Here is a 12,929-nt window from a genome sequence, read left to right on the forward strand (position 1 = left end):
ATTTTTAGAGATCCACCTGCCCCTGCCTCCTGAGTGCTGGGATTAAAGGCGTGCGCCACCATGCCCAGGCTTTTGTTCAGTTTTGTTTAATCTGCTTTTTAAACAGGTTTGCTGAAAATTTAACCTTTACATTTGTAAGTTTTCATTTCAGAAAATTGGGGTTTGAAAGGTGTCACATCTCCCTCCTTACCTTTTCCCACTCCTGGAGAGATGGCTCAGCAGCTAGAAGAATGTACTATTCTTGCAGAGGGCCTGAGTTTGGTTTCCAGCCCCTCACACTGGCCTACAGCTCCAGCTCTAGGGATTCCTATGTCCTCTTCTGGCCTCTGGCACCTGCACTGGCATCTACACACCTCCCAGTCCCACACATACACACATTATTACAAATAAAATTAAGCAATGAAACTGAAAGAGTGTCTTGTCTGTCATACTGTTAGAAATACTAAGTACCTGTGTAAGTGCTTTGTAAGTATTTTATTTTACAAAAATGAACTTACATTTTTCTGGCCAGTTGCTTTGCATAATATAGTTCATTCTTAGATATTTGTTGCTGATACTGTTTTTTATTCTTTAAATTTTTTAACATTTATTTTGGGTATGCGTGTATGTGTGTGTGTGCTGCAGCATGTGTTGGGGTCAGAGGTCATGTGTGTGTTCTCATGATGTGAGTTCCAGAGGTGGAGCTCTGGTCACCGGGGTCCTGCCCTGCTGAGTCAACTCACATTTTTAACCTTAAAAAAATCCCCTGCCCAGAGCTTACTTCCTCTCACTTTGCTGCTTTGCCTCTCCTTATTTCAGAAAAGCTTTTACTTTTCTATATTCCTTGTAAAAAAAACTTTTAAAAAGAGTTTATCTGGGCCAGCTACATAGAGCAGTGAGTAAAGATGCTTGCTGCCAGGCCTGATGACCCGAGTTCCGTTTTGCACCAAAATTTTGGAGGAGAGAACTGACTACTGCAGATTGTCCTGACCTCCACACATGTTGCTCTGTGGGGACAGCATGTGCACCTGCTCACGATATAATTTTAAATAAAAATCAAAACTAAATGTAAATCAAAGGCATGTTGTGTCTGTTTGAGTGCTAATGCTGTGAATTCTAATTAAATTCACTTTATCTGTATGATAAGCAATTGTTTAATATTAAATATGTTTATGGAATGAAAATACTTATAAGTTTAAGTATACTAAAATGTTTTGAATAATTTAGAAATATGCAGTAGTAATTTTGTAAAATATTTTATCTTTTAGGAGAGGATTAAATCCACCTCACAGGGTGAAATCTATCTCCATGACAACATTTACACAACAGGAAATTGAATTCTTGCAAAAACATGGAAATGAAGTAAGTATTTTGCAATTTTTAACTTGATTGTGGTCATTTTAATATGATTTAATAAGTTGCTTAAAATGATGTTTCCTTGTCTCAGTGTTATTTTTGTATTCTGTATTTAGATATTTCAGAAAGTTCCTATTTGATAATGCATTTCGAACTAATGCCTGAGTGTTTTACCGTAAACCTAGGTACTTATAACTTTACTTAGAGGTAAGACATGGGTATTTGAAACTTAGCAGTGTTGGCTGTAGAAGGCAGTTTGAGGGGAAGGAGGGAAAGAGAAGTGCCAGCTCTGTCACGTGAGCTAGTTATGTGATGAGCTCTCAAGACCTTTCCCATCCTTTCTAACTAACATTTTAATTAGGTTTTTGTGATGTCTCATGCTTAGCTAGTTGTGAAAGGCAGCATAGTGTCCTAGGGAACTGGTTCCTGTGACCTCTAATGGGCTCTCAGTAATGCTGTGCTGTTGGCTTACTTCTTTTTTGATTTGAGTTTTGTTACTAATAAAAGTAGTGATCTATTGTAAAATGGGTGACGTTAATAGAGCATGGAATTGCTTTGTTTTGTTTTTGAGGGAAGGTTTCAAGACAGAGTCTAGCTATCTGTATAGCTTTAGCTGTCCTGAACTCTCTCTGTAAACCACAGACATCCACCTTCTCTGCCTCAGGGACCAGAAGTGTGCACCACTATGCCTGGAGGAAATGCTTCTTAAATCTTGGTAAGGTCTGGTGTACCATTCTGGTTGCTGGTTGCGTGTCTGTAACCTTAGATACAAAAAGGTTGAGTATTAAGATTTTATTGGTTTTAGTCACCTCTTAGTTCATTCTTAGAAAATGTATGCAAGAGTATTCTCTTTCTTCTCAAATGCTTTAGGATGATTACTTGAATTTTTTTTTTTAACTAATCAGCCAAGCATTGTGTTGTACAGACGTAAACCTAGCACTCAGAGATAGAGGCAAGAGGATCAGAAACTTAAGGTTACCGTTGGATGCATACCAAATTCTGGACCAGCCTAGTCTGCATGAGACTCCTGTCTAAAACCAAAATGGAATAGAATTATTTGCCTACTGTGATACACATGTGTTTTGTTTCTAAAATGTTGAAGAGTGAATTCATAGTTGTGAACTATTCTAAAATACATATTTAGAGAATAGACCACACTTTAAAGTTTCTCAGTTTGGCTAGTGATGAAATATTTTGAGTTAGTAGATGATTTGAGTACCATATTGAAAACTACAAAGCTGGATGACATGGCTCACCAGTTAAGAGTACATACTGCTCTTACAGGGACTTGTGTTCAGTTCCTGTCACCCAAGACAGGTAGTTCACAACTGCCTAGAGCTCCAGCTCCAGAAGATGAGGTGCCTTCTTCTGATCACCAGAGCGCTGTGCTCTATCTTGTCAGTTTGCCTGATTATCCCCGCCCCTCAATCTTTTTTAAAAAAAGGTGATGTACTTAAACACATATATTTAGTCTTAAAATGGCAGTGTCATACATTTTGAACATGAATGAATTTATGCCTGGAGATGAGTGATTCTGAATTAGGAGATTAGAAAGTATATTGTTTTTTGTAATGTTCCTAGGTCCTCTCCCTCTGATCACCATGCTTGAGTTTCAGTGTGCTGGAGAGAGTGTGTTTGATTGTTGTTACTTTTGGAAAACATTGTCAATTTAATCTGGAAAACACCATGGATGAGAGATGTATAACTTGTAATAATGTATTGAACAGAACTCACCTATATGCCATGTGCTGTTTATATAATGGGAAGTGTGAGCCGGGTGGTGGTCGCACACACGTTTAATCCCAATACTCAAGGCCATCCTGATCTACAAGAGCTAGTTCTAGGACAGGCTCCAAAGCTACAGAGAAACCCTGTCTCGAAAAACAAACAAACAAACAAACGAATAATAGGAAGCATGTGTATACAACCATATGCACATATAATTTATTCCTGTGTTACATGTATTACAGTTGTGTACATGTTAACTACTAAAGAAAACTATGTGCCCCACCCAGAACCAATGGGAAAGATTACTAAGATTCAAGGCAAAAGGCATGGAAGCATGAAACCCTCAATTCATTGACTTACCTCATGTATCCATCTAGGGAGATATGTTTCAGAACTGTTTTGAAAATGAGAAAACTACTGGTTATGGTCATAAGTGAGATACCTCTGTATTGGGCTGCTGGCGGCTATGATAAGCAATACTGGTACTTTAAATATACAGCATGGACAGATTATGTCTTTAGTTTCTATAGATAGGCTTTATAAATTATTCAGCTTTTAAGTGTGTTTAGACTCTCACAGAAGAGGAGCAGATGTAGTGGAGTATATAAATCATAGTCTTAGGCCATGAGATGCCAGATGGTGAGGCTATACATGACTCCACTGTGTCTGTTTGCTGTGTTTTTGGCCAACAAATTACTTCACATACTTTTTCCACACCTTATTCTGAAGCTCAGTCAACTTTTTGACACTGTAATAATTACCTGAGAAACTTGTGAAGAGTAAATATTTACTTTGACTTTTAAATTTGTTTTTGTATTTATGTATTTATCTTTTTTTTTTATTAAATTTGGGTTTTTGAGAAAGATTCTTTGTATAGCCTTCGCTGTCCTGGAACTCAGTCTGTAGATCAGGATGGCCTTGAACTCACAGATAAAGTACATCCTTTGTGTGTTTGATTCATCATCTTCCTTTCTAATCTGTAGATCAGGATGGCCTTGAACTCACAGATAAAGTACATCCTTTGTGTGTTTGATTCATCATCTTCCTTTCTTCCTTCCTCTCTGTGTGTGTGTGTGTGTGTGTGTGTGTGTGTGTGTGTGTGTGTGTGTTGCATGTGTTGCTTGTGATGGACCCAGGGCTTCATACATGCTGGACAGTCTACCAACTAAGTTATGCCCAGCCCCTTCCATTCTTCATTTTTGAAAGTGACTTATTAATCACCTCCTTTATTCAAGGAGCTGTTATTGAGTGCTGATGTTACTGTGAGCAAAGCTTGTCCCCCAAATACTGAGCATGAAGATTATGTCTTTAATTTTGATAAGTCCACTTACATGAGACATACTCTGATAAACTTTTAGTTGTGCAATGCGTTATCGCTAACCCTAGGCACAGGCACAATGTTATTCAGCAGATGGCTTTGATTTAGCCTTTCTGGTTTCCTCCTCAGCTCCTAGTGGCCACCATTCTGGTTTAGGTACCTTATATAAGGGGAATCATATAGTGTTTGTCTGTCTTAGACAATTTATTTTAGCTATTGTTTTCAAGATTCATCCTTGTTACATAGAGCAGAATTTTTGAAAAAATATGTTTTAAGGAGGTAGCAAAGTAAATTTAGAGTGTGTAAGAAATTCTTGATTGTAATGAACTGACTTATCTAATAAATGGAAGCGATACATAACCACTAGGGATGATTAGAGTGGGTTCTTGTCTCCAAACTCACTTTCTTTACTTTATATTTTTGAGACGATCGCACTATATAGCCCAGATATAACTCCAGTTCCTGTTTAGCTCAGGTTGGCCTCAGAAACCACAATGATTCTCTCTCGTCTCTGCATTTTGAGTGCTGGAATTATAGGCATGTGTCTCCATGACTGCCTACTTCATCTGTATTTTTATAACTAGAACCCATTTGAAAAAACTAGTAGCTAAAGGTTCCACATTGAGACTAGAAAAAGAAATCTTCAGTTTTTATTTCATTGCCACTAATTTAAGAAGTTTGTGACATTTTTTTCTCTTGAGCATCATTTTCCTTTGTAATCTATAATGAATTCTGTATTATTTATTGCCTGAGGCTAGAAGAACTGTATTTTAAAAATTGATACATTATGATTCTGTAAGCTGGCACTTTTATGTGGGAAGATACTTCTCTGATTGATTCCTAAGTTTAGAAAATAATTATCACAAAGGAACATGGTGTGCTTTGAGTAGAATATAGTATACAGGGAATTTTGCAGAAATCTTTCACTGAAGGCAAACAGGAATTACTGTAAGAGACTGTCATTTAAAACTGCCCCATTTCCCCCTTGACAGCACCATGCAATGATGTCTGTTTGCCTCCAGTGAAAGACTTCCTTCATCTTCTAGCATTGCTTCCTGTGTACTTCAGTTCCTCTCTCTAAATGTTATTCTTGGATGCTTCAGTGGTGTCATCATTGCTGCTCTCATGTCAGGAATCAGCAGGAACCAGCAGATGTTTTCTATGAAGCATGAGATGTAAATATTTTAAGGTCTTTGTGGAACTGATCAATACATATATTATAGCAGAAACTAGTCGGACCCTAGAAAAGCAAGTAGGCATCGCTATTTCAATAACACTTGGTCTATAAAGAAGACCATAAACTAGATTTAATTCACAGGATGTGATTTGCTGACTTGTATGGCCTATTTATATTTAGAATTTGGATCACTGAATTTATTTCTGCCTAAATAAGTTGGGAAGCTAAATGTTCTAGGTCAGTATACATGTTTCAGGTGGTACAAAGGAGAAAAACTTCACTTTACAGATGCTTCAGGGAGGTAGCTTTTTAGTGCTTTTGCTCAAGTGTCTTGTGCCTGCTGGTCCTCAAGGTGGCAGAGGAATAATAGTGCATTAGACACAAGGTTCTTGCATCATGAAATATACACTTAAGAACTGTCACATAGAGGCCATGAGTAAGCTACGTGTCCTACAGTGTGTATCCCATCTGGGATTTCATTTTCCATTTGGATTAGATGAGCAGGGAGGACTTGCTGAGCAGTGTGTCTGGAAGGAGCAAACAGTTCTACCAGATTATCTTTGAAGAGTTATCTAAGGGCCTAGATGTGTTGGGTCTGATTAATCAGGATTAAATACTTAGGTGTTTTTTTTTCAGTGAGGTCATTATAAGGTAAGGAATTCTGTGCTATAAACTAAAAATGAAAACAAAACCCAAGGATAAAATAAGGAAGTTAGATTTGTCTCTCTGAAGCCTCATGTTCTCTCACATGATTATACGGCTGGATTATAAATCCGTGTCCCTGGTCTGCACAAACTGTTTCTGCTTTTTTTCACTCAGTTGTGTATGCATTAATTCTTGCTAGCATAGCACATTATAAAAAACCAAAACAGTGTTTTCTAAAATGTATATAAATGTAGAACTGTTTATTTCTTTTTCATGAGACGTGGGTCATATGGTGATTTTTTTTTTCTTTTTTGTCTCTGCAAGCATTGTTCAGTGTATATATCCTTTGAACACTCTATCGCTGAGGAATATGTGTGTGTATTTTAGCTGGTAGAGTAAAATACTAGCATAGTCATGTGAGTTAAGCTTACTGAGTATGGAAGTGTTTATATTGTATTTGCTTTGCTATTGTATTTCTTGGACCCTGACATACTTGGAATTTTTCTCCTTAGAGACTCCTTCTTTCTTGTGTTTTCATTTGTTTTGTATTTGAAACAGGGTTTCACTATTTAGTCCTACATGCTCTGGAACTTAATATGTATGCTAGGCTGGCTTCAAACCTAGAGGATTCACTTGTCTGTGCCTTCCAAGTGCTGGAATTAAAGGTGCATGCTACCACATCAGTTTACCTTAGGTTTTTTTTTTTTGGGAAAGGGATGGGCAAAGTAATATGTTGATGGTAGGCTGGAATGTATCTGAGAGATAGAGGGTTTGTCCCTGTGCACAGGACCCTGAATTTGATTTCCTAGCCTCATGGGGATGAGGGTTGGTAGTAGAACTGGATGTGGTAGTTAACATCTGTAGTGCTGTATGCCAGACTGAAACAGGAGGATTGCTGGTTAGAAATCAGCCTAGACTATGAACATCACCCTGATATTATGTATTACCATTGGAAGGAGATAGTACTTCATCTCTATCTAGAAGACAGCAGACAAAAGACATTTTGAGAATGTTATTTGTAGAGATGGCTTATTGAAAAAAAAGATGTTTCAACTCCTCCTGTTCTTTTCTCATCTAGAAGTGAGCAGAATCATGCCACATTGTTTATTCTTTCCTTTTATTAACAATAAATACTTATTTTGATAAAGGGGAATATGTATGTTGGCATTTCTGTACATTTTACTTTCCTTGAGGATTAAAAGCAGTAATGAGTGATCCTGCCCTTGTGGACCTCCATCTAAAGCTTGTAGCTGTTTCCTGCTTTCCCCCTTTTTTTACAAGTGTTTGGGCATTTATGACATGGACCTGTATGTTTGTTGTCATGTTTTTCTTTTTCTTTTTTTTTTTTTCTATATCAACAACTGTCACTCCTGCTCTTGGAGCTTTGGCCTTTACTTTAGTTTAGGTGGCAAGCCTGCCTGAACATACACAAGGAAGGAATCCTTTGTTTCTGGTCTCTGACTGGGTTCTGCTCTTGGGATGATTGGATTTCTGCAGCCTGGTTGAATCTTTCAAAGCTCACAGCTCCCTAAGGTGGTCTGGTTTTTGAGGCTTTATCATATATTTTATTGCAGTGACTGGTGGAATGCTGGAATGCTATGTTTTCGACCTATGGGTTGTGATCCCTTGGGGGGGCCGTCAAATCACCTTTTTCACAGATCACCTAACACCATCAGAAAATAAAGATACCTATATTGCAGTTCATAACAGCAGCAAAATTGCAGTTATGAAGTAGCTGGTTTTATGGTTGGGGTTCATCAAAGCATGAGGAACTGTATTAAAGGGTCATCGTATTAGGAAGGTTGAGAGCCACTGCTTAACTTGAGACTTTCTTACAGCCAGTCTGTGCTTTGCAGTAGAGCCTTGATTAACTTCAATCCACATTGAATGTCCATTTACCAAGAAACTGACTGATGAAGTATACTTTACACTCTGTTATTGGTGGTCATGATGGCAATTCTAAAATGAGTTAGCACTAGAGGGAAGAAAAATAGCTCAAAGCTTTATGAACTTCTTTGTTGGCTAGTATCAGTTCATTTTTTCTAGATTTTATTTTTGATTCTTCCCTTTTGAGTCATTGTGTTTATTGAAAACTTATGGCTCAACTTATAAGCATTTTAAAGGTTAAGAAGTATTTCATGAGGCACATACTTAAGAGCAAATCTAACGTGACAGTTTGTACTGAGCAGTTTGCGTTCAGCAGAGGTTGAATATTGAAGGCCACTTAGATTCTGTCTACAGCAGCAGGACTAAAGGTGGACCTAATTTCTTGCATTCCTGATAAGACTTTCCCTTATTAGCTGATGCTTATCTAATCACCCACCACTGAAGATTTCTCAAAGATTGCACAACTAACACTAATACTCTTAGTACATAATTAATATAGTCTTATAGTAGTACTATAGTACATACTTCATTGTCAGGTGTGTTAACTCATGGAACATGCCAATATCCATAGTAAGGAAGTTCCATTATTATTTACATTTTACATAAGAAGACATATCAGACAGTAAGAGTTGGCTAAGTTAGTTCAGACTCACAGCCAAGTTAACACATAATTAGTATGGTTGTCCACTTCCTTTCCACAAAGATCATCAGAACTGATCTCATTATGTGTTGAGTCCTTACAAATGATAGCTTCTAGGGACCATTATTATTCCTTAGTACTACTTCTAGCCCACACCCCATGTTCCTCATGTTAACAGATGTTACTGCTTCATGTGTCTTCTTGTCACACAATAACTCCTTACGCTTTTCTTGCTGTCTCTGAACTCCCACCAGTGTCCACAGGGGTCATTCACACAGCCTTTGAGTCCTCCACCTTGTCTCCAGTAGTCCTGCATTCCATGTTATATTTCCATCGATAACTCTATCACCTCCCAGATTAGGAATTTAAGGATTTTGCTGTGTGGACACCCCCCGCATCCTTTATTCCCAGTCTTTTTCTACAGTAATTATTAGAACCTTTATTCTACTGAACACTTCATCTTCCTCTTTTTCTTGGCCTAGCTTAGAGTCTATGGTCTTCTACCCCAGCCCCTTTGTACTTAGCCAAAATCAACACTGTGCTTATTGTGTTCTTAAACCAGTGTACTGAGGCCGCTTTCCCCTGCAGTCACCAGCACACAGCACTTCCTGCAGTTGTAATCGGCTCTCTGTTTCTTCTCTTCCCTAGAGGGGAAAAAAAAATCTTTTTTTTTCAGTTTATTTTTATTAAAACAGAACAAACAGAAAAGACACTGCTATCAGCGATGGCTTATAGAGAGAGTTTTAATATAGTAATGAGGAAAAGATTGAATTTTCAGGACCAGAATATGAGGGTAAATCACCAGGAAGCAAAGTGGGGAGTTTTTTGATGTGTTGGGAAAGCTTAGTGACACGTTTTCTGACTAAATTTGACAAATACTTGTTTCTTTACTGGTAGAAAGAGTACCACATAGACGATGTGACATCACATGCCAGTAGCACAGTAGAGGTCATTTTACATATGTCACCTGCGAGACAGATTGAGGTCAGAGGACAACTTTCAGGAGCTTTCTGAAGAAAGAAACTTTCTGAAGAAAGAACTTTCACAGGCTTTAAAGACTGTGGTTTTAGGGATTGATTTAGGCTGGCCCCAGGCATTTTTACTGGTGGGCTGGGCCGCTCTCCTTGATCTTTGGTGATTTCTCTCCACCAGCATAATTGTCTTGAAGTTTCTCTATCACCACATTGTTCCTTTTATTTGCTGTCTACTATTCTGCTTACGCTATTGCTATTTTGTTTTTTGAGATGGGGTTTCTTAGTGTAGCCCTGTCTGTCCTGGAACTCACTCTGTAGACCAGGCTAGCCTTGAACTCAGATTTACCTGCTTCTGCCTCCCTAGTGCTGAGATTAAAGGTGTGCACACACCCCTTCCCTTCCCCCAGTGATTTTTGCAGGTTGTTTATCTTTTACCTCTTATGTCACCTCTTGTACAAGATTTATTCTTTCCAATTTGGACTTTTCAGTGAAGCTGCTGTGAAGAACTGTGAATGTGCTTTCTTATTTCGGGGGCAGATACCTCCAAAAATGGCCTTATCGTAGGGTAGCTCTACTGCCTTCTATAGGTGTTGGCATCATTTTACATTTGGGAGAGTTTCAGTTGCTTAGCATAACAAGTATAGTCAGCAACTTCCTGAGCCTGGAGAGATGGCTCAGAATTCAAGAACTGCTCTTCTGAGGAACTTGAGTTCAAGTTCTAGCAACTACATTGTGGCTCACAACCATCTGTAATGAGATCTGGTGCCCAGTTTTACATTTTTTTTGAAATTATGTGTCTGTATCCTGTGAGTGTTTCTGCCATTGGATCTCGGTGGCATGTGGTGTTACACAACTTACTTGCAGTGTGACCATCTTTGGTGAAGTGATTGTTTAGAGCACCCACGTTGTGTGTTGGTTTTTTTTTAAATTTATAGTTTTGTTTGTTTTGTTTTGTTTTTTTCACCAAACAGGGTGTTTCTGTGTAGCCTTGACTGTCCTGGAACTCGTGTTGATCAGGAAGACTTCAAACTCACGGAAATCTACCTGCCTTTGCCTCACAAGTGCTGGGATTAAAGGCGTGTGCCACTATTGCCCTGCCCTCTGGATTTGTTTGTTTGTTTGTTTGTTTACTATTTTTGTATGCAGTGTTCTGTCTGCAGGCCAGAGGGCACCAGATCTCATTACTTGACTCAGGTGATTACAGATCTCACCTGACTTGAACTCAGGTCCCTCGGAAGAGCAGCTCTTAAATTCTGAGCCATCTCTCCAGGCTCAGGTTTTATTCTCAGCAGTTGTATTCTTAGTTTCTTACATTCTGGATTTGAGGACTTTCATAGCTCTTTAACATTGTATTACTTGGTTCTTGTCTTTTTTTTCCTTTTTAAGTTTTTTCAAAAACAATTTTACATTTTTTTGAAACCAACTTTATGATTTTTCTCTTTTATAGTTCTTTTTTGTGTCTTATTTGAGTAATGACTCATTTCATTTTTATTCAAAAGAGTTAAATGTCTCATACTCTCATCTGGTTAAGAAAAGCATGGACTCCAGTTATAAGGCTGAAATTGTTCTGTTTGTATTTATATTGTTGTTATACTTTATTAGCAGACTGTTCAGGATTTTGGTAATTGTATGGTTTTTTTTTTTTGGTTGGTTTTTAGCTTGCTAAAAGACCCCTAAAATTGCTGTTGATGAAGTTACTGTTTTATGGGTAAAGGAACCAAGGTTCCCATAGATTATTTGACTGTTGTGGTTGACAGCTAGTGATCATGCAGAGACCAGAAGAGCCCCAGTGCTCTCAGATCCAATTCACTGCTTGTTTCCCTAGGAAATTCTCTTCATAGGCTGTTTCTGAAATTTCACTGTCCTGCAGCATATGCAAGTGAGTTAAGATTGCAGGGAATATCCTCATGGAAAGCAGCATTGTTAGAAGCTTTCTAAAAGAAGCAGAATTTTCCCTTTAAATTTTATTAAATGAAGAGACTGGATTTCATACTTTTTTTCCTTCTTTCCTAAGGTCTGTAAACAGATTTGGCTAGGATTATTTGATGATAGATCTTCAGCAATTCCAGACTTCAGGGATCCACAAAAAGTGAAAGAGTTTCTACAAGAGAAATACGAAAAGAAAAGGTGGTGAGTAAATTGTTAAAACCTTCCAGACTACAAGTATGGGTGAGATATGATTGACTCTGTTAAGATAGACAGGTGGAACAGAAGGAGTTAATTGATGGTTGGTGGGTATAGCCTCATTACTTTTTGACGTTTTATTAGATATGGTTTCCAGAAACCTTTGCTTGTACTTTTATCTCCGTGTATCTATGTCTAGTACCAAACAGCCTTTCATTACCATGTCAAGACTTCTGCCAAGGAAAGCCCATGATCTCTACTAATTTCTTCAGATGTTTATCCTGTAATGCTTCTTTCCTTACAATCTTTATTTTTTAGTGTTTATTGGGTAGAATTTTCAGGCACTATTAACACAACTCTTGTGTAGTAGTAGTCTGTCCAGTTTGCTGGAAGTCTTTGCTCTAAATATCTCTTCCCACCCAAGAAATTAGCTTGCTGGTTGGGCAAGAAGGGAATTTTTTACTCCCTCTAAACTACACTAAAAGTATGAGTTGTAACTATAGAGCTAATACTCAGTATTCGGGGCTCCTCGTCTTTAGCTTCATAAGATAACTAAGTACAGTACTGACTGATTCATTGTGATCTCTTTTTAGTAAGTACCTAACAGTACATATTTCTTCTTGAGGGACTAAGAAGGGGAGAGAGTTGAGGATCAAAGGATAATTGGGAAGCAGAAGGCTTCTTGTTTCCCTGAGGAAGAGTATTTTGACCCAAGGAGTGATGTAGTCAAAGGTAGTATTGGTGGGGGAGAGTTTCCTGTGGCTTATGAAACAGATGACTGTGAGCAGTAAGCACATTTGCTCTGAGTTACACTTCTGTGTACGCTGTATTTCTTGACCTTGTCGTACAAGTTTAGATTAACTAGGACTAGATTTACTAGAACTGGATGCATTAGGTATGACAAGGTAGAAATATACCAGTAAAATTTTAGTTCAGAAAGAAGATATTAGAAGGTCCCAAGGGTGATAGTTAAATATGGTACACAAATGATTTTTTTCTATTTTAGTTTTTCAAGACAGGGTTTCTCTGTGTAACAGCCCTGGCTGTCCTGGAACTTACAGAGATCCTCCTGCCTTTTTCTCCTAAGGCATGTGCTGCTAC

The 12,929-nt window shown here is 38.1% G+C and overlaps 1 protein-coding gene across 11 annotated transcripts in view; it reads left to right on the forward strand.

Moving 5' to 3' along the window:
• Window positions 1-12,929, forward strand: part of Agfg1 (ArfGAP with FG repeats 1) — a 48,645-nt gene that overhangs the window by 12,380 nt on the left and 23,336 nt on the right. For all 11 annotated transcript variants that reach the window (XM_085697583.2, XM_085697581.2, XM_085697573.2 and 8 more), the window contains exons 2-3: window positions 1,248-1,341; window positions 11,719-11,834. In XM_085697583.2, the coding sequence (XP_085553709.1) occupies window positions 1,248-1,341; window positions 11,719-11,834 (210 nt within the window). The remainder of the gene's footprint in view (window positions 1-1,247; window positions 1,342-11,718; window positions 11,835-12,929) is intronic.

Source organism: Myodes glareolus, chromosome 1, assembly GCF_982192425.1.
Source record: "Myodes glareolus chromosome 1, mMyoGla1.1, whole genome shotgun sequence".
Lineage (NCBI taxonomy): Eukaryota > Metazoa > Chordata > Mammalia > Rodentia > Cricetidae > Myodes > Myodes glareolus.